This window comes from Urocitellus parryii, chromosome 7, assembly GCF_045843805.1.
Source record: "Urocitellus parryii isolate mUroPar1 chromosome 7, mUroPar1.hap1, whole genome shotgun sequence".
Classification (NCBI taxonomy): Eukaryota; Metazoa; Chordata; class Mammalia; order Rodentia; family Sciuridae; genus Urocitellus; species Urocitellus parryii.
In genome coordinates this window covers 35,223,036-35,245,561 of record NC_135537.1, presented here as the reverse complement: position 1 = coordinate 35,245,561, position 22,526 = coordinate 35,223,036, and the positions used below count along the sequence as shown (strand labels likewise).

The 22,526-nt window shown below is 39.8% G+C and overlaps 1 protein-coding gene across 2 annotated transcripts in view; it reads left to right on the top strand.

Moving 5' to 3' along the window:
• Positions 1-22,526, top strand: part of Grhl2 (grainyhead like transcription factor 2) — a 104,143-nt gene that overhangs the window by 27,735 nt on the left and 53,882 nt on the right. For both annotated transcript variants that reach the window (XM_026384170.2, XM_026384161.2), the window contains exon 7: positions 19,184-19,278. In XM_026384170.2, coding sequence (XP_026239955.1) covers positions 19,184-19,278 — 95 coding nt within the window. The remainder of the gene's footprint in view (positions 1-19,183; positions 19,279-22,526) is intronic.

Genomic DNA, 22,526 nt, shown 5'->3' with positions numbered 1-22,526 from the left:
AGGTATTCCCTGTCACCTACATACCCTCTTCATTCTCTAGCTCCATTATCTTTAACTTCAGGGCACTTATCACCACCTGACGTGTTATTTATTTATGTTCATATTTCTTCTAGTTTTGCTTCCTGCTACATGGTAAGCTGCATGAATGCAGAGCTTTCTGTTTTGTCCCTTGCTCTAGTCTCAGTACTTAGCACAGCGCCTGCAACATACTGAGTGTTGGTCAGTATTTCATGAATGAATGAATAAATGAATGGATGAATGTGGGCAGGAAACTCTGATTATGCTGGTGAAGGGTGGGCCTGAAGGAATGAACTATACCTTAGTAACAGCTACCATTGCCTCCTGTGTTTCAGGCTCTAGAAACGTCATCCATTAGCATTTTCTCCTTCATCCTCAAAACAACCATGATGGGGTTTAAAAGCTGAGATGGTGAGGGGTAAGAATTTTACCCAAGATTCCACTCTTGGTAGATAGGGTGGAAACCCAAGAATGCCAGAATTTGGTCCTCTCTCTCAACCATATATCACTTTTGTATCTGAGCCCCTAGCTAGCTCCTGACACCCCGGGCACGTATTATGTGCAAAGGGTCTGAAGATATTCATTAATTGATGTCCTTCCTTTTGCCCTTACCTTCCAACACTGAGAACATTTTACAGTCTGGGTGGTAAAACTGTTAGCTGCTACTCATTCTGCAGTTTCCAAAAAGCTAGTTCAGATATGTGGTTCTTAAAGTATTTGGGGGTGGGGAAAGAAACATGAGTAATTATCTCTGATAAAAGTAAAACAAACAAACCCAGGCCCAAGTGAATTCTGCTGCTTTTCAAAACACACAAGCAAAGTTCTCCATGGCTCACAAGTTCTTTCTTGTAAGCTTCTTGAATAATAGCAATTACTCAGGGTCATAAATAAGTTCATACTCTGCAGCCCAAGGGACATTCCTGTGTCAATTATACCTCCTATGTGGAAAAGCCACTTAATTTTATTTGTAGTTTGTCTCTGAGTATAACAGCCCCATTATATTGAGACATGGAGTTAATGATGAGCCCATGTTTATTAACACCAGTTTGAGAAAATGAATACATTTATTGAGCACCTTCTGTGTGCCAGGCCCTTTGTTAGGCACTGGTGAGAAAAGTGGGATTAGCCCAGGGTCTTTCTCTCAAGCTGCTCAAATCTAGAGGTAAAAAAGATGAACAGCTAAAATGTCAAATGGTAAGAGGTAGCACAGAGGAACTCTTCCCAGAGAAGATGTTCTGGAAGGATATAAAAGGAATATGAGGTCCGAAAGGTAGGGGAGCAGTGGTGCTACAAGCCGAGGAAGTAGCACACGCTGGGTAAAATGATCAAGACAAAAAAATAAAATGAGATTGGAAAATTGTTTCAAGTCCATAAAACTGTTAGCAAAATTGGAGGGACATGAACTACCAAGCACACTAGTGAGAATTCATTGAGCCATGCAGAGCAGGAGAAGGAAGGAAGTCCCAAATAAATGAGACTGGGAAAGGGCTTGATTTTTTGGGAAAGGAAAACACGGCTTTGCTGTTAGGTGGGTGTGGCACCCAAAGGGAAGGGGCTGGGAGACCTCAGAGTGACAAGGATGTGAAGCCTAGATGGAACTTGTTGGTCTCCAGCTCTGAAAGGACCCCTGGGTGGAGCTCTCTTTATGCAGCACAGGCTGAAGTCTTTGGGGCCAATGCTGGCTGGCTGTGTCCAGGAGGGCCATACACTTGGATGGCTCCTGATGTTAGAAGGTCATTGCCACTTCTATCCTGTTGGCAAACCTCAGAGCTACAGGTTAAACATCAGGGTCATGCTGGTTCAGCTCCTTTGCAAACACTAACTCCAGCATCTTTACAGAGGAACCTCACTGAGCCAGATGTTGAGGGTAAATAACCTCAGATCTTCTTGTCCTCTGTTGCTTTAACACTGTCATGGCTCCACAAAGTCTTGTTTTGTGGCTTTGTAGGGGGATGTAGGAGTGTGCATGCACTTATATTCCATATTGAGGTTTAACATGTTTTTTCTATTATTGAACAAAGTAGACTTTGAGATTCAGGAATACATAAAAGAGGAAGCATAGACATTGTACCTACATATTACCGTTTCTCTAAATGGCTGTGGTACATGTGTGCCCCTATCCTCCCAGAACTCCTGTAAGGACAGATGGGTGGAAAATATGAGGGGTAATAGACAAACAGAATACTGTGATGAAATTTCTATTTAATGACTTGTAGTACTGAATTTTGAGGCTCTGGATAACCTCTGACGATGTATGGCAGGACTGTAATGGGATGATCTTGTATTTTAGAGAGGGGATTCTGGGCCAGCCAGGAGGAGGGGATGCAGTGGAGTGGAGACTGGCAACCGGGAGGCCAGTGACAGCCAGGGGAAGGACCAATATGCAGAGGCAAGAATTGTGAAGGGGGAAATACAAAGTTACAGAAGAATGAGTGATGAACCATAGGAAGGGCAGACACTTGCTGACTGGCTGGCTATGGGGATAAAGGAGAAAGGCCGTGAAAGGAAGACACAGTTTTGCCAGTTGGGTGGGTGTGGCACCCAAAGGGAAGGGGCTGGGTCCTGGGGGAGTGGAGGTGGACCAGGTCCTGAGATCAGTGGGGCACCTGTTGATTTTGAAGCCCCCTCCACACCTGGAGCAAGATGGCAGCCCTAGACTCATTTGCATGGTGGAGTTACCCAGTTGGGCTCAGCATATGAGCCATCTGAAAAATATTTTAAATGAATTACCAATCAAATTAAGACCTGGATTAGATATTGAATCTATTCGGTGTATCATTCCAACGCCACTCTCTGGGGGTGGGCATCTTTCAATTTGTTACTTTTCAAGTGGAGAAGGCAAATTAGAAGGGGCTCAACAACTACTATTAACTTCACAGAGTGAAAGCCAGAAGCTATGACAGTTAATTTGTTAACATTTATATATCATTTCTCCCTTATGAACACAATTCAGAATTCCCTCACTACTTTATGATGCAGATGTTCCAAAATAATACACATCATAGTATGTGCAATTTCAGAATTACCTGATTGCTCGTTGGGATTAATGAGACTGATTCCACCAGTACATCATTATTTTTCACTTATAGCTCATGTTACCAAAATTGGTAAAATTTTGTAGCTAATTGTGAAACCAGTGGTATGCCCTTTGTTCAATCTCTGACTTTAATTTTGGTTCACCGTAATCTTGCCTGTATCAGGATGTATTAGTTATTTGGTTACATTAATCCTTTAATTTTCCATGGTACTTAGCTGACAATTAACTTCATTCTCAGTTATTAGCATGTCATTATAGGATTTTTGTCTGCACCTTAATACAAATGTGTTTATTAAGAGCCATTTTAATATCGTGCATTGTTGATAGTAGTTTTATATTAAAGTAATACTTTCCCTGAAGACTTAAGTTCCAATGATATCAAACATTTCTCCAAGTTGACTTCTCCATGTTTCTCCTTGAGAGACCAGAAAGCCTTTGGAAAGATTCTCAAACAAGAGCTCAGATGACCACCGTGAAACCTTGGACTTCTTTCTCTTCTGGAGTCCTGCTCTCCTCTCAAGGAACTGTGATTCAAATTAAGCAGCACAGTTTTCCTGAGATGTCTAGAGGCAGCTGGCTTTCTGAGCGACCTTCGTTCCTTCCTGCAGTTTTTATAGGCAGTTCTGGGCTGGGCTCCTCTGAGACCTGTGTAGGAGGTGGGGAGATTTGAGGTTGTGTGTGGGAAAAAGCAACTATGGTCTTTTTGGAGGTCAGGTGGCCAGATTGTCAAGGAGTATGAATTCATGGCCCAATAGGCCTGGGTGACAAGAAAGAGTCCTCAGCGTCCACTACTCTATCACATGGGTTTTCTACCCTTCTATTAAGCTTATCTCTCAGGGGGCCTGCACTAGCCCCAGACTTCCACACACTTGCTATCTCCTTGCAGAATGGAAAACTCGGGTCTTTTCTCCTTTAAAAATAACTCAATGGCTGGACGAGGTGGCACATGCCTGTAATCCCAGCAGCTCTGGAGGCTGAGGCTGGAGGATGTTGAGTTCAGCAACATATTGAGGCTCTAAGAAACTCAGTGACATCCTGTCTCTAAATAAAATATTAAAAAAGGGATGGGGATATGGCTCAGTGGTTAAACACCCCTGGGTTCAATCCCTGGTACCAAAAATAAAAAAATAAAAATAACTCAAGCAAATGGAATTTTATTTTCTGATGTTTTTCTAGGCTGTTTCCATACTTCTTAATAGACAGGATAGATATTTGATAAAAAGCAAGACAACAAGAGCCCCCAACTTCAAAAATGAACTCTGAGGCCTGGTGAGAGTTCAGGCTACGAGCCAGCTGTGTCCCTTCTTCCCCTGCAGAACCAGGCAGGTGGGCACCAGGAGCTCTCAGATTCTTTCCTCTCTCACCAGCTCTCCCTGTCATCACCTTCAATGCAGCAGGAGACGTGCTCTGTTTTATAGGGCGGCGCCGAAGCCACGGTTACAGAAAATTCCTTTTCATCTTCAACTTTGGTTAGAAAGCATTTATGCGATAAAAGCATGGTAGGGTATGAAGGTTAAGTATTTCAAAGCATTGTAAAATGCAAGTGTTCTTTAAAGTTGAACATTTGTTCAGGCAGAATAATAATAATAATTTTCAGTAATAACTGAGCCATTCATTGCATGCAAGTCTTGGTATGAATCTGAGAAACTGATTCTGTTGAGGCCAACACCTGTGTAGAGAGAATCATTTCCCTGTCAGAGTGAGTGACTAGGGTGGCCCTAGAGTTCCCCCTGCTTCCCTTCAGAGAAGGGTCAAGGTCAGGGCTGGAGTCTATAATCACCCAGAGTTTTGGAATCACACACCAGTTCCTAGTCCCCAGGGTCCCTTGAGTTATTGCTGGGTCTTCCTCTTTGCTACACTTCTGCCCCTCATCCTAAGCTGTTATTCAGGTCTTTCTAGTGTGATCTATCTTTTATTAAAATTTCTTAATGTCACATCTATAGGAGTCTTTTCACCCCTTTCTATGTTTTCCTAGTAACTTTGACCCGTCTTTTGTTCTTCTCTAGGACTCTCAGGCCTAGAACAGCCCCCTCTCTTCCCTCCTCCTTCTGGAAGACATCTCCCACCTTGAGACCTTGTTCCCTTGTCCTCCCTCTGGGTGAGATCATTCTGGTCTTCCCAGGTAGAGTCAGCTGCTTCCTCATGGGCTCGGGTTTGTACCTAGGCACTGGCGAGTTGCCATGTTTCACTTGCTTTATCAGTTTAATTCTCTCCAGCCACTGGGTCCAACTTTTTGAATAGAAGAAGAATTTCTTTTTTAAAAAAGAAATTCTATATACCCAGCACCTGATCCAGAACTGGGCATAGAGCAGGTAGTTGTTCAACCAGTGTTTAGTGGCTGATGAACAAAGTGCTCTGGGCAGTTTTATATTTAGGTGACAGTTATGGTAAATATGCCTATTTAACCAGGAAATCTGACTGGTGTTGAACTCTCCGCTTTCATACAGAAAGACGTGTTTTAGGTAGCATTTTTCTGGATGCAAATTGTGCTTTTGGTACTTTATTTTGATGAAACTTCAGCAACTCTTAAGATTTAATTGCTAGCACAGAAACATAATGTATATACTAATAAGTGAGAAGAGTTTTCTTTTTTTAAAATCTTAACTAGAAATCATTACTATTTGCCTGAAGCAAACAAATGAGAAATTGTTAAAAAAAACAAACTTTAAAAAAATTTGGAAATTAAAAATTACAATTAATGTAGCCTTCTATAAACATTTTCCTTTACTATTCTTTTCTGGTAAGGAATTTTCCTAGTCCTGGAAATATTAGGGCCCTGAGTGTTTAACCAGAAGGAATGTTTCAGAGAGTACTGAAGCATGGAATGGATACTTGAAGCCCTCTTTAAGATTGTTTTATTGAGAGGGCTGAACTGCCCCATAGAGATACTGGTTTAGATGGTAAGATTTCAAAACTAAAGCACACATACACACACTCACATGATAGACCCACCATGTGTAGTTCTGTCAAATGCTATATTTCCTATCTTCTTCTTTTTTTTAAATATTTACCAGACATTGTGTTGTTTTTCCCCTGATGGGCCTTTTTCTATATTCATAGTTATTATACTGTGTTTTCATCACATAATTTGTACTTTTAAATTTGATTTCTTTTTTTTTTTTTTGGCTTGGAACCTAATTATTATTTTTTTCAGAAATGCATTTAATGATAAACCTCAGTTATCATGATAGCCTCTATTTTTAAATCATTGCATTGACCTAAAAATGACAAAAAAAAAAAAAAAACCCTGAAGATACAGCCTGATAGTTTTGTGAGAATAAGATGATTCCTGAACAAAAGTATAGAGTTAGTATTTTTAGCTAACCTTCAGCACTTTCTGGAAGCTTCTCTGACCCTGCATCTTTTAACTGAAATGAGTCTATATCTTTGAAATAGCCCCAAGTGCAAAATTAGACAAAGTTAGTTTTCCTGCTTTGTTTACAAAACCTAAACAGCAAGACTAAGTTTTTCTAAAATTAAATTAAACTCTTTGAGGTTGTGGAAGCCAAAATAAGATGAAATTAATCTGAAGAAAACTCTTTGAACCTACTCCAGGAATGTGGAGCCAACAGTTGTGTTTCAGCTTTTGAAAAGATGAGTATTGAGGTAAGCGAGGGCTTAATAGGTGATCGGTCTACATCCTGTGAGGCTGTGCCATAGCATCTCCGTTTTAATGATAGGACACCAGCTTAGAGGGGTCCTACAGCTTTTCCAAAGTCACGGCCAGTTCAGGTGGCTTCTACCTACTGTCCCCATATGCTGTGGCCAGCATTACAAAGGTCAACTGAAGTTGCAGCTTCTTTCCTGTGAATGACATGTTTATCTTATTGAAGACATATATTGAAAGGAATAGAATTCCAGATTTGAAACAATATAGAAATCCTCTAATATAATATTAGAAATGACAGAATATTGTAAAAGCAAACAGGAATAGCAATACAAATCATTTACATAGCACTTAGTGAAAAAACAACTTTTCTAATACAACCAGTTAGATTAGTCATTTCAGTCCCTCAAGCCACCCCTACCTTTACATCGCGGGACAGATTTATGTTCCCATGTCTGCCCACTAGTTCAGTATTTGTGATAGGGTAGTTAGAGACCATTGGGGAGGTAGAAAATGGAGATTCAATCTTAATATACATTGAGTCTCTGAAAGAATTAGGCTTTTGATTCAAATTTAGTGAAAGATAATCCATTTGAAGATGGACAGGACTTATAATACATCTGTGTATGGCACCACCCATGACCAAAAAAGTCATTTTTATTGTTTAAATCTATTCAGGTCTGAAACTCTCAAGTATGACTATCGATGTTTGAAATTATTTCTGACACTGATGGTTGTTAGACACCAGGATGGGCTTTTAAAAAAAAATATTTATTTTTTAGATGTAGTTGGGCACAATACTTTTATTTCATTTATTGTATGTGTTGCTGAGGATCAGGGCCTCACACGTGCTAGGTGAGCACTCTACCACTGAGCCACAACCCCAGCCCCAAGGATGGGCCTTGGTCAGACTGTGGAATGTCTTACAGAATACAATTCTTGAAATTCTTACTAATAATGGAAAAGCACCATCATTTGAGGAAGAGTTCCAATTATATTGTTTTAAGCAAGTGATACTGTTTCTCCAAAATATCATCTGGGTGGGAGGAGGTTAGGGAGTTTGTGGTAGAGGGAGCCAATGAGGGTTGATTAACTACTTTGGAGGTAATCCCATGTGCCCATAACTTCTTATCTTCACACAAACCGCCAAGTTTGTTGGTGTGTCAAGTGATGAAATAAAGATTAGAAAGCCAGACTAAATCATGAATAGTTCATGCCAAGTAAAAGTATAAATTATTTACCAAAATACCATCCATATCTTTATTCACCCAGAAAATTCTTAGAAAACACCAGTTTTATTTGTTTGTTTTATTTGAATTTTTGTCATTTATGAACTAACTTTGTGGACCAGGGATGAGATAAAATTAAATCTCTCTAAGTCACATGAACTGATGGGAAGAGTTTAATTTCAAGCCCATCCAAGTTGATTAGATTCAAAGCTATAAGCCATGATTCATGTACAGACACATGTATTTATAGACACATGCATGTGCATTTGAGTGTCTACACATAGGGTATGAACCATGTGGAATTACATTTGTAGGTGAAAACAGCATTCTTTAAAAAAATGAAATCAAATAATATTAAAAATACTAGCATACATGAAATATAATGGATCACAAGGTAAAATGTTTTCCTTATTTTAAATTTTCATTCAATAAAATTCAAAGTCTTTAACATTGGCCTATATAATTCCTCCTCAAGAAAAAACAGAGAGTAAAGCAAAAACAAATAAAATACTGGATTAGCTTAAGGAGAATAATCCCCAAAGAGATGTCATCTTAGATGATCTCTGTGAGGGTATTATTAATGATAAGTTGCCGAAGTCCGGCTGCAGCAAAATAACCGGGGGGTGGCGAGCAACTTGTGTACATTGATACAGCAGGAGTGGGAGCCGTTTATTGTAGGACAGGAGGGGTATTTATACATTCCACACAGCTTATCTAATTAACATAAACTAGATACAGCAGTCAACCAATAAGGAATCTCCATACTTAATGGCTCGCTGGTGTTACTTTACAAACCACTCCCTCTGGCATTTTGCCAGGTGCCATCCAGACTTGTTTACAGACCCTAACATTTCTCTGGCAAAATGCCAGGCACCATCCTGATTTGTTTACAGACTCTAACAATAAGTCATGGAGAGTGCGTAGTAATAATGCTATTGATTATGACAGCTTTAATAATATCGAAGCCTTGTTCTCTGATAGTTGTGTATTATGAACTCACAATTTCGGTTTCCATTATTTTTCTGGATTATTTACCAAAAAGTGCTCATTTGAAAGATTATATGTCACAGAAGTCAAAAGTTCCAGCTTTGTGTATAGAAAGAACTTTGTAGGTTCCAATCCCAGCTGAGTCTCTTATAAACTGCTGTGGTTTGAGCGTGTCCCCCAAGAGTCCATGTTGGAAATTTAATCCTCCAATTCGTGTGCATTTGGAGGTAGGGCCTTTGGGAGGTAACTAAGATTAGGTGAGATCCTGAGAGTGGGGGCCCCTGATGCATGGGTGACTTTAAAAGAAGGGTCACCTGAGCCAACGAGCATGCTCTGTCTCACCATGAGATCCCGTGTGCTGTGTCTTAAATTAGCAAGAAAGTTCTCACCAGATACCAGCCCCATGCTTTCGGACTTCCCAGTCTCTAGGACTATGAGCTAAATAATCCTCTATTCTTTGTAATTTTTCCATTCTGTGGTCTTCAGTGATAACAAACAAAAACAAACAAGATACAAACCGTGGGGGAAGGGAGGTACTGGAAGTATTTGCTTATTTTCTATTTTAGGCAATGGGGAAAAAAAAAAAGAAGAAGAAACTGAGTTGTCCCTGGTAATGTTGGTGAAGTGTGTATATTTAGAACAGGGCCTATTACATACTTAGCCCTCAAAAAAAAATGGTATCCATTTTGTTTGGCTCGTGGACCAGGACCAAACAATGGAAATGCATTTAGGGCTTCTCAAAATCAGCTCAAATGTCAGCCCACTAAAGGACGCCCAGGTTACCTCTGGCTTATAGTGCTTTAACATTGTAAGAATATAACAAGCTCTTTAGCAAGTTCTTGTGAGTCCCTCAGGTTTAAAAAGCTGTTTCTTCAATTTTGAAAAAACAAAACATAACAAAAATCTTGGAACCCACTTAGATTAGGGTTTTAGGGTTTATTAATTTCACTTATTGCAAGTCAGAGTGAGTGCCCCTCAGATGACCCTCTAATTAATGTTTGAGGACAGGCAGGTTAGAGTTAAGTGGAGGCCAGGATGGTTCCCATCATCCATTATGGACAAGCAGCTTCTGTTCTCCTAGATATTTTCCTATTTTGTCAATGAGGAAACACAAGTTCAGAGAGGTTTGTTAACTCCTTGAAGGTCCACAGAGTTTGGCGAGAAAAGGTCAGAAAACTAAATCTAGGTGTGTGTTTGCACTGCCACTACTTCTCCCTTTGGCTGTCACCCTGTAGATGGACTTGTGGCACTATGACCCCAAATACCTAAACTATGCCAGGTTTTCAACATTCTTTTAAAAAAAACATCTGCATTGTACACACTGAATTGGCAATGGTGCTCAGAGCCATTTCCAGCATTCCAGCATCATTATTTTACTAGTCCAGGCAGAATCCATACCTTTCAGAAGAGAAGCAATTTTTATATTAATTACACCACTCCTTTTAATCTCCAACAAATATACAAAATAATTAAAAGGGGCAGTTATAATTTACCATGAAGCTTAATTAGGGTAAAGAAACTAGCATTTCCTTTGACAGCATTCCAGCATCGTTCTTGCTTATACATCAGTTAGAAGAAAACCCAGTCTTCAAAAGTCTGAATTGACAGAACTATTAACAAACCACTGATTACATACAAAAGATAAAAAATAAAAAGATAACAAAAGGATTCTCTATCATCCCTCCTATAACAATTAAAATAGAATTGAATCGAATTCAATAATTCCTGTTCAGAATCTAACTTGCCAGAAAGATGCATGGTGAGCCTTGCACTCGTGCGAGCTTAGCAGCCCTTTTATGAAACAGTGTAAAGTTCGTCAGCCTTTTCCAACCCTGGTTTTCTTAGAAGAGCTGCCTTTTTTTTTTTTTAAGGTACTAGGGATTGAATTTGGGGGCACTCAACCACTGAACCTCATCCCCAGCCCTATTTTGTATTTTATTTAGAGACAGGGTCTCACTGAGTTGCTTAGCGCCTGGCCATTGCTGAGGCTGGCTTTAAACTCACCATCCTCCTGCCTCAGCCTCCTGAGCCACTGGGATTACAGGCATGTGCCGGCTAGGACTGAATTTTTAACTTTTCTCTCAATCTTCATGTGCTTGCAGAATATGGAGATGTCTTCTTGTTTGCCTCCACCTACACAGCTGACCCAACCCTGCCCTCCTTTGTCAAGGAATTTGCAGTGGTTCAAAATTGTACTCTCTCTCTGCCTCATGAACTTGGTTTTTCTCAGTGCTTCTTCACAACTCAGTTGCATTGAAGGTCATGCTGTGGTACCAATATCTGATGACAATTTATTGTTTAATTTGCAAGCTAAATATAGGCAGTGATTTACAGTATGGCCTTTGGCACCAAACAGACCTGGATTCAGAGGACAAATTGGCTCGTTACCAGTTATGTGATTTTCCACAAGCAGTTTAACTGGAGGAGAGTACAGACTCCTACCTCATGGAAGGTTGGATGAGAACAATGGTCTCATGTTGGCAAAAGGCTTGGCACAGGCTTGGGATGGGCAATTAAGTTCTTGATTGGGTTACTTTTTATTCCAAGATCATTAACATTTTAATGCCAGGAGGTGAAAATGCCTTTATCTGAGGGAATGGGCATTTCTGGATGGGATGCCAGGCATGAGGATGATCACATCTTGGAGTGGGTAGTGCCTAAGTCTCCCTATGTACGTGACTGTCTGGTCCTCTGTATTTGGTGTTTGTGTTTATCAAGAGAGAAAGCTTTCGGAGAAGAACAATCTGTCACAGGAAATTCATTAACAGTTAATAAAGGACCTCAATGACAGATGTAGTGCTTTCTAAGGCTATGTTTGGAATGAACCAAACATACCCAAAGGATCCAGTCTTTCTTTTTTCACCATAGAATCAAATTTGCCAAAATGTAGAACCATTGTTACCCAAAGTGTGGTCCCCCGATAAGCAGCAGTGGCCCTGCCTGGGAACTTGATAGAAATACACATTCTTGGACATGTTCCAGATCAACTGAATCAGAATCTTTAGGTTGGCTCAGACATATGAATTTTACAAGTCTTCTAAGTGATCCCGATGTACCCCAACACTGAGAAGCATTGTTACAGAGTACTTGCTACACACAAGCCTGTCAACTCTGGGAATCCAGAAACACCCATTCTACTTTGGGGTCCTCCTAACAGGCCCTAGAGAATATGCATAGCTGTGCATTCCTGTACTTTAACATATCAGGAGCACAGCCTTGGATATGACTGAGAGATTTGGGTCCTATCTCAGAATGACATTAACAATGAGATCAATTTTATTCTTGCTTTATTAGACATACTCCTGTGACTATGGTTTCGCTCTTTTTGATACTTCAGGTTGGGTGTGTACTTTAGGATTGTTCACTTGTGTGTAAATTACCAAGACTATTAGTCTTATTAAGAACTATCTTCATCCCTCGCTCTCCTCTTTTGATTTTTTTTTTTGAATGGGAAAAAAATCATTAAAGAAAAATCAAGAATTCATTGAGATGTGGTAATAACAACATTGTAAGAGTTCATTTATTTCCCACTCTTCAATGTCCGCCCAGAAAACAGTAATTAGACTACTATGATGGAGGCTAAATCAAGGACATAGGTATATAGCTAATGTCGATATAGACTTCCAAATGCTTCCACGTGCCACTTTTCCAACTTCATACTTCCTTCTAACATTGATACAAGTTTTATGAAGATGTATTATTCTGTTCAGTGCAGATTAAAGCACAACTTTAAAGAAGTGAGGTGAAAAAGGGAAGGCCTGTGAGTGAAGAGAGCAATCATAACTTAAGGGTAGACTGGGTGACATGAAATCTGTCCCACCAGTTATTGCCAGAGTTGATCTGGTGATCTTGCTGGGCGGGCTGGTGTGTGTAAGAACTAACTACCTTCTTAAGTCATTTGGCATAATTGAGAAAAAAATTGTTGTATTCAATAATAATTTTGCTTCATCATACTTTTTTTTAGAAACACCTAAGTCAATTTCCTATTTATATTCTCTTCTTCACCTAATAGATATTGGTATTATGTTTACAATCTGGTGTATCAAAAATGTAGTTTTTAATATTGCTCATTACATTTTTTAGGGAAATTTGATTCAAATTTTAATATGTTCACATTTATATGCTTTATAATTCTTTTCAAGGGGGGTGATTATTTTTTAACCTATAATGGCCCTTACACAAGAGCAAGCCATTCACTCCAATCATGCTTCTTAGTTATGGGAAGGAATCTCATGAAGGACATTGAATGATGACATTCAAAAATGATATATATATTTGGGGCTGGGATTGTGGCTTAGCGGAAGAGCGCTCACCTAGCATGGGTGTGACCCGGGTTCGATTCTCAGCACCACATAAAAATAAAGGCATTGTGTTGTGTCCATCCACAAAAAAAAAAAAAAAAAAAAAAGATTCTCCCTCCCTCTCTCTCTCTCTCTCTCTCTCAAAAAAGATATATATCCATGTCCCAACTCCAAGAACTTGCAAATAAGACCTCATTTTAGAAAAAGATATAATTAATTAAGAAACTTAAGATGAGATCATCCAAAAATCCAGTGACTGGTCCTTAGAAGAGAAGAGAAGGAGGAATGCACACAGCGATGCAGAAGAGAACACCTTGTGGCAGACTCAGTGACAGGCAGCACATCAAGGAGCATGAAGCCTTGCTGGCCACCATCAGAAGCTAGGGAGGCACACAGCAGATTATCCTTCAGGGCCTCCAGAAGGAACCAACACTCCTGACACCTTTATTTCAAGCATCTGGCTTCCAGAACTAAGTGAAAATCCATTTCTGTTGTTTTGGCCATTTGTGGTGGATGCTCTAGGAAACGAATAGAGCAGCAGGACCTTCTACTGGTTGCAACTATCAACATTTGCAAAATTGGGGCTTGAGAAACTTTCATGAGGAAATTAGTCAAGGACAATTTACCACCAGGTTGTACATGATTCTACTGTCATGTATACCTAAGTTCCTATTCCTACCCCATAGGTCATAAACCCTGAAGTAAACGGCACTTATCAAAGGATGTGAGCACAGCTTCCAGAAACAGGAGACGCAGCTCTTTGACCCTCTGCAGACACTAGAAATGAGGGGTAGAGAAGAACAGACGTTTCCCATTTAAGGCTTCAGAGAAGTGTATGATGTTCATGTCTTGGTTATATTTTTTGTGTTTAGAACATCTGTGAATCCATCCACACATTCTCTAGTTCAACAAATTTATTGGGTGCATCTTAAGCATATGATGTTACGCTCTGAGAAAGCAGCAGTATTTAAGATCATTTCTTTGGCCTGTAAATTGCTAATGAGAAGTGCTGGTGAAAAATGGTAAACAAATAAATGAAGTACTCGCACATGCTGTGAGGGAAATAAACAAGGTAATAAAACCAGTAAAACATAGTCTTACCCACCCTTTTGTTTTTGGCATTAAAAAAAGCATATTAAAGATATTTGTCTAATTGTCTTGTTCATTTATGTATTTACCGATTTATATTCTGGCTCCTTCTGGACTGAAAGAGCCACCCTGTTGGGGACCTAGTCTTGTTTTCTGCTGTTCCTCCGTCTGAGGACAACGCCTGGAAGCCAGGGGCTCATCTTGAGCATTTGTTACAAATGTTGATTGACGAAGAGAGGGGATCTCTGCCTGACTGAGGGACCTAGTAAGGGTTTTGTTTTTGTTTTTATTACACCTGTTTCTGAAAATGTTTTTCCTTTTTCAGATGACACATTTAAAAAAATTTTTTATCATGTTGGTTCTTCTTAGTTATACATGATAATAGAATCCATTTGAATAAAATTATACAGGCATAGGATATATTTTATTCTAATTAAGACCCACCCCATTCTTGTGGGTGGGCACCATGGTGGGGTTCCCTTAGGTATTTTCATATGTGTTCATAGGAAAATTATGTTAGATTTATTCCACTGTCTTTCCTATTCCCATCCCCACCTCACTTCCTTTCCGTTCCCCTTTCTCTAATCTACGAACTTCTCTTCTTCCCTTTCTTCCCCTTGATTGTGGTTTAGCTTCCACGTATCAGCAAAAGCACTTGACCTTTGTTTTTAGGGATTGGCCTATTTCCCTTAGCATGATGTTCTCCAGATCCATCCTTTTACCAGCAAATGTCGTAGTCATTCTTCAGTGCACATTCTTTATTGGAGAAAATTTTCAGTGAGAGAAGCTATGAAAAAACTAAAGCCCTATAACCCAACAAATAGCTTGTGACATCTAGAATACGTGTTTGACCTAAGCACCTTGGTTTGTCTTAGTTTCTAGATATGACATTTGCTTTCGTATTTACAGTTGACGTATAAACTGTTTTTAAAAATGCTGATTAAAAACTCAAACAAAATTGTAACACAATCTTTTAAGCCAGTTATAAAGAATCCAGGAATTCAATTTCTTATTCAAATTCAGTGCTCTATTTCTCTCTTCATAATTTTAAGAGATTGTTGGCCAGCCGAAAGCACAGGTGTGCGTTTAAAACCATCTCATATAAAGTCATAAATGCCTTAATCTAAATTTGTAGACTATAAAATTGTTTTTCTCTGCTTTTTGTTTTCTCTTTTAGCTTTAAATATTTATTTTAAAGTCAGTAAGAAAATTTGAATATCCTAAGAGAAAAAAAATGTGCAAGCAATAGAACTGGAAACAGTTATATAAGTGAATACATTTTAAAAACTAAGAGAAAGAATAAAAAGAAATGCCAACAGCCAGAAACCAAATGAAAACTATTCAACCTCTTTAGCAATCAAGGAATTACCGATTAAAATGATAAGGTGGCAGGTTTTGCATGTCAATTTAAAAAGGAAAAAAAGAACTGTTATTGTGAATATTAACTGTTTCAACCTTTTTAGGAACAATTTGACAAAATCAATTAGTTCTTAAAATATATTGCTCTTTGGCCTATTACTTTCACTTCTGAGAATATATCTTCGCTTTTGTTATTTATTTATTTATTTATTTATCAATCCAGGAGATTGAACCTAAGGTGCTCAACCTCTGAGTTACACCCCCAGACCCCGGGAATATATCTTAATAAAATATAATGAAGTACATATAAAATTTTAGCTGTAAAGATAATTAAATGAAATGGTATTTGAGATAGCAAACTGCTATGTTATCTAATGACCAACAAGAGCAAAATAAAGTTGTGCCACAAGATCTAATGTGATGGTACTTAGCCCTTAACAGTGATTTTTTTTTCTTTTTTTTCCCAATATTTTAATTTTTTTCTTATTAGTTATGCATGGTAGTAGAATGTGTTTTGTCATATTATACATATATGGAGTATAACTTCTCATTCTTCTGGTTGTACATGATATAGAATTACATTGGTCATGTAATCAGATATGCACATAGAAAAATATGTCTGATTCATTCTGCTATCTTTCCTATTTCCATCCTCCCTCCCTTCCCTTCATTCCCATTTGTCTAATACAAAGTATTTCTATTCTACTCTACCCCCACTCCCCCCTTATTGTGAGTTAGCATCCGCATATCAGAGAAAACATTCGGTCTTTGGTGTTTTGGGATTGACTTATTTCACTTAGCATGATACTCTCCAGTTCCATCCATTTACTGGCAAATGCATAATTTCATTTCTCTTTATGGCTGAATAATATTCCATTGTGTATATATACCATGCTTTTGTAACCATTCATCTGTTGAAGGGCCCCTAGGATGGTTCCATGGGTTAGCTATTGTGAATTGAGCAGCTATAAACATTGATGTGGCTCTATTACTGTAGTATGCTGAGTTTTAGTCCTTTGGGTATAAGCCAAGGAATAAAATAACTGAGTCAAATGGTGGTTCCATTTCAAGTTTTCTGACAAATTTCCATACTGCTTTCCTAGTGGTTGCACCAATGTATGAGTGCACCCATAATGTATGAGTGTACCTTTTTTCCTCACATCCTCACCAACATTTATTGTTGCTTGTATTCTTGATAATGGCCATTCTGACTGGAGTGAGATGAAATCTCAGTGTAGTCTTAATTTGCATTTCTCTAATTGCTAGAGATGCCTCAACAGTACTTTTACACCAGTTTATTAACATGGGAATATGCTAAAGATGTGCTAAGTAACAACAATGGCTACGAGTTAATTAAAAAATAATTGTAGAAATATTACGTATTCTGAGAAAGGGAGAAAGAGAGGAAAGATAAAATGTACACAGATGTATTTAAAGGTGGTTATTGTGAATGAGTACATTGTGGTTGCTTTTAAGTATTTTTGTTATTTGTTCATAGCTTCTGATTTTTTTATGGTGAACACACATGCTTTTATCATTTGTTTGTGTACTTTGTTTAAAAATGTAAAGATATAGCTGAGCACGGGGGCACATGCCTGTCATCCCAGCAGTTCCGGGGGCTGAGGCAGGAGGATTGCAAATTCAAAGCTAGCCTCAGTAACTTAGCAAGACACTGTCTCAAAATTAAAACAATTTTAAAAGGACTGGGGTATGTAGCTTAGTGGTAAAGTGTAAAGTGCCCTTGGGTTCAATCCGGAAGGAAGGAAGGAAGGAAGGAAGGAAGGAAGGAAGGAAGAAAGGAAGGAAGGAGGGAAGGAGGGAGAAAGGAGGAAGGGAGGGAGGGATGGAGGGAGGGAAGGAAGGAAGGAAGGAAGGAAGGAAGGAAGGAAGGAAGGAAGGAAGGAAGGAAGGAGTAAATCTATGTAGTTTTTCTAGGGGAGGTGATTAGGAATACGGCCAAATAACAGGAGTGAGCAGTTTATACAAGGAGACATTCAGTTGGCTAGCCTGTATGTGAGGACCTGCCTGGACCCATAAAAAGAAATTTAAATATAACATCAAGGGGATTCCACTCTACACCCATCAGATTAGCTAAAGAAAGGGAAAGAGAATTGTGAGGTTAAATTGTGAGGTTAGATTGGCCAACCTATTTTGGAGAGAGTCTGGAAGGTCATTCTGGAGAGCACAATTGGTAGGTTTTTCTGAAGTTAACCATCAATTCAGTCTCCAGGAATAAGAACTTCTATTGCAGTGTTGTCTGAGAGAGCAGAGACTAGTGAAGGGTGCGTCTCTGGAGAGAGGGGATAAATAAACCGTGCTGATGGTTGCCATATTGTTCTTTGCAGCCACAGTTAGAAATAGTCTTGCAACCTGCAATGTGGTTGGTTCAGAAGAGGTCCAAAGTGAGGGTTGTAACCTAAGATACAGGGTGCCTGGTTAAATTTGTGTTTTGATAAAAGCAGCCAGGGTTTTTTTTAGGATAAGTATGTCCCAAATATTTGCCAAACCTGGCAGCCTTAGCCATAGCATAACACAACTTATCAACAATTAAGTTACATATACAAGCAAGTCAACCTAACATGTTTCGTAAGAATGCATATCAAGCACTTTGGTAGCTTTTGTATTTATAGGGGAGGTTAATGGGGATGATTTCTTCTTCTTCTTTTTTTTATTGGAACCAGGAATTGAACTCGGGGACACCACTGAGCCACATTTCACCCCTTTTTGGTAGTTTATTTAGAGACAGAGTCTCACTGAGTTGCTGAGTGCCTCACTTAGCTGCTGAGGCTAGTTTTGAACTTGAAATCATCCTGCCTCAGCCTCCTGAGCCACTGGGATTTACAGGCATGTGCCACTGCACCCAGCAGGATGATTTCTCTACATAAGTAAAGAGATTTCTTTCTTTATATAAGTAAAGAAATACAGTAATAGAAAGCCTTGACTGGTCAGCCGTTGATTGTGAACTGGGTATTAGAAACTCAACTCTCTATACCTGAGCCCGGAAGGTGTTTTCCCTTGGACTGGGGACGCAGCTCAGTTGTAGTCTTTGTGCTTAGCATGTATGAGGCCCTGGGTTTGATCCCGTATATCAAAAACAAACAAACAAACAAAAAACAAGTTTTGAACATTCAACTTTTCTGCAATTTCTTTGCTAAAGTAAGTGACAGTACCTAACTGATATACAGAATATTCTGTTTTAGAAAATATTTCTATGGAATACTCTGGCATTTCTAGCAAATTTAAGTGATAGGAAAGAATACAGGCAGAATCAGGAGAGAAAAACACCTAAATAATTTAAACCTAGTAAAAAGTGAAACTGATAAATCAGATAAGGGCATTGCTTCACTTAGATTTTTCTCTTTTAATAGAGAAGCATGCTTATGTTCTTATTTACATAGGTAAATGTTAACCAAAGAATACCAGTAAGCACCTATCCTTAACTGTTGCCATAGAGATGGACAGAAAAATCGATAAACTTTAAATTTACCCATTGGAAAACACATACCACCAAGTAATTTTTACTCTTTTGAAAACTTTTTCTTTTTTATTCTTACAGCTGATTACAAAGAAAGCTTCAATACGATTGGCAACATTGAAGAGATCGCCTATAATGCTGTTTCCTTTACCTGGGATGTGAACGAAGAGGCAAAGGTGAGTGAATTCTTAGCATTGGTTCATCGTTTATGCTTTTCAATTCACATGCCTGCCCTCAGCACAAGATTCTTTCTCTAAATGCTGTACAAGTAGCTTCCTATTAACTTGAGCCAGAAAAAAAGGAAATGAACCTATTGTCTTTTTCTCCAAGGTCACACATTTTCAATTATATACTGCTCAGTGCTGATTTTGGGGTGAGGGGAGATGAGGGGGTTTATCTCTGCTCTGTGGCCTCCCATAGGTGGTGATGAGTCAAGCTGACACCCCTCCCAGGTCCTTCAGGCCACACGCTCCATCTGAGAACTTGGAGCTAAGGAAGATAGTCCAGAAAACCTTTCCTTCCTGCACTGCAGAACCCTCAAACCCCATCTCAGGCTTTTCCATGAAGCCTCCCAAGGCAGGGCAGGGCCCAGAGCGAATGTCTTTGGCTGGGAAAGGGAGGGGTCAGGAAGCAGGACGGCAGGGCTGTGAGCTTCATGACTGGGTAATGCCCCCACCATGAATTTGAACCACTTCTTTTGCTGGCTGTTTGACTTTTGTCTGTTCCTCTGGGGACCAGTGTGTTTAAGAAGCACAAGGGTAACACCTTGGCAGCCAGAGGTACACCAAGGACAGATGCCCACCATTGCCTATTGTGGACAAGAAAGCAAACATATGGAAGTTTGCTTTCGAGCCCCAAGTCTCTGATGTTAGGAGAGCTCCAAACAGTTCTGCCAAGCCCACTCTGAGTGTCTTAGCTTCTGATCCTTTACCCTTATTTTGTACTTAAGGGAAGGTTCCGGATGAAATCTAAGCGTGTTTTCTGCTTCAATTCTGTACCACCCAGGTGAGTGTTAGAAGACTTTGTCTTCAAACTCACGAGAAGGTCAATGTCAACAACTCCTGTCAATGCCGTATTGTCCTCGGGCAGGGGCAGGCTGGGTGAGAAAGGAAACTGGCTGGGAGTTTGCAGCATGACTTCCAGAGGAAGATGAATTGCTCAGTGTCCCATGTCACTCATGAGGAAAACAATGTAGTTGAAATTGGCTTTAGGCTCAAGAAAGGTGACCCAAATGGGCACATAGTGACAGAATGTCAGCATAGCCTTGAGAATCTTCCAAGGGATTAGGGCCTCCCAGGGAAGGAAGCAGACCTTGCATGGACAAGATCAGGTGCCATCCTGAAGTGCAGGGAGAGTGGGTATGTGAGGCCCGTGGCCCCTGCACTGGAAGTTCCCGTGTGCTCTCTGCACTGCACTAACATCCTTGGCTTCCTGAGCACCATTTTTCCTGCCCCTCCCAGTCCCAAGAACTCCACCTCTGGCCTTGTGCAGGTCCGTCTGCACCCTCTCTGGCTCCTGTCCAACCCCTACTCACTGCAACAGTGCCTGCCCTTTCTCTTTGTGCCCATTCTCTTGGAAGCTGGATGATGGGACTGGACAACCAGGGGCAGTCTTTGTGATGGCACACCTCCAGAAGGGACTAGAATCCTTAGCAAGTCAATCGAAATTATCTGGGCCTCCTTTCCTGAATTTGAAACAAAATAGACATTTCCAAATGTCTCTGTTGTACCAAGCATCATGCTGAGGGTACAATGCATGCTGATCCAGTGCTCTAGGGAGGAAGGCAAGGGAACCACACTGTCTGGCGGTGTGAGCCAGGGAAGCAGGGCCATCTCAGGGGTCACTGGGAAGACAATGTGATCATGTCACTGCAAGTATTTATCAGTGTTAGAGCAAGCTATAAATAGGAGCTCTAATCATCACTGTAATTTTCATGATCATGCAATCTGTGATAAGCAGTGCTAGTAGGTGAATGTGTTAAGTGTTATGTGTCAGTAGGGACCTTTTAAAGAAAATGCCTAATTTGGAAGGGACAGCTCTGAGGTAGACCAGTGAGATAGTTGACTTGGGCCTGAGTTGACCTTTCAGTCCAGTTCACTCCATACCACTTACTGGCCATGTGCAGGAGCTCTTTCTTGTCTAAATGTGTGTTTACACATGTGTACACAAATATACATGTGCATGTTGGTGTGCCTATGTGTGTTGTTCCAGATGGTCAAGTTTAAGTTTACATATGCTTTGATAAGTGATCTTGAAGGATATTTTATAATGCTCACTGTAGCAAAATTTGTTTTATTTCTTTAATGTCTATTTTTAAGTGACTATTGTTTGGTGGTTGTGATTGTATTAGGTCTGGGTTAATCGATAAGTAATAAAAAATAGTTCCCGTTGGTTTTCTCCAAACTATGGAAGGGCCTTTAAAGAAAGCTGTGATAGTTAAATCTACTTTATGAGAGAGGCTGCAGAGCCTAGGGCACTTCTTTAAGATATTATTGATTTTATAATGATCAGGCTGGAAAAAAAATAGGATGGTGGTTCAAAAAAAGGTTTTTGAACAAAGCCAGCAAAAGGTGTCAGCCAGGCACAGTGGCACGTGCTGTAATATCAGCTACTCAGGAGACTGTGAGGTCAGCCTGGACAAATTGAGGAGACCCTGTCTCAAAAAATAAAAAGGGCTGGGGAATGGAGCCAGTGATAGAGCACTCCTGGGTTCAATCAGCAGTACCAAGAAAAAATACAAAGTGTCATCTCACAGTGGAATGATTTGTAATTTCCATATTGTAGACTTCTTTTCAGAAGCAGTTATATTTTATTTCAAATTCCTATTGATGACATCCACCCAGAAATCTTTGTAGGTTTCAGGACTGGGGTCCCATTCAGTGTCACATGATGCTTTTGGCTTGTGTGGTCAAAGGACATAAACCTGCGATTTCTGCCTTGTGTGGGCCACAGAACAAATGTGGGTATATTATACATTTATGTACTTATATTTCAAATTTTAACATTTTTGTCCACATTTAATAATAAAGAAAAAAATTTAAATCCAGATTCTAGACTATTTTGGTAATTAAAGATTCTGGCCAGAGTGTTTGCAAGGAGAATAACCTTCACAGCACTCATTGGGACTGGCTGTTCTTTATTGCTTTTCTTAGCCTTCTTTTTTCTAGAATTTTCCATGCATGGCCCTGTTGGACATTTGAGTTTTTATGCTCTACCACGTCACCTCCAAACAATACGTACACAGCTTGGATGTTTGCTGGCTTTCAGTGTTGGGGAAGGTAGTGACACACCAAGGGTGGGGGGCTTGGTTTAGCCTGTGGCTCAGAGAAAGGGGTGAGGCGTACCACCAGAATTCCCTGGCTCCTTTGCCAGTCCTTAGTGCACCACAGTGAATGGCAGCAGGCCAGAGGCACACTCGTGTTAC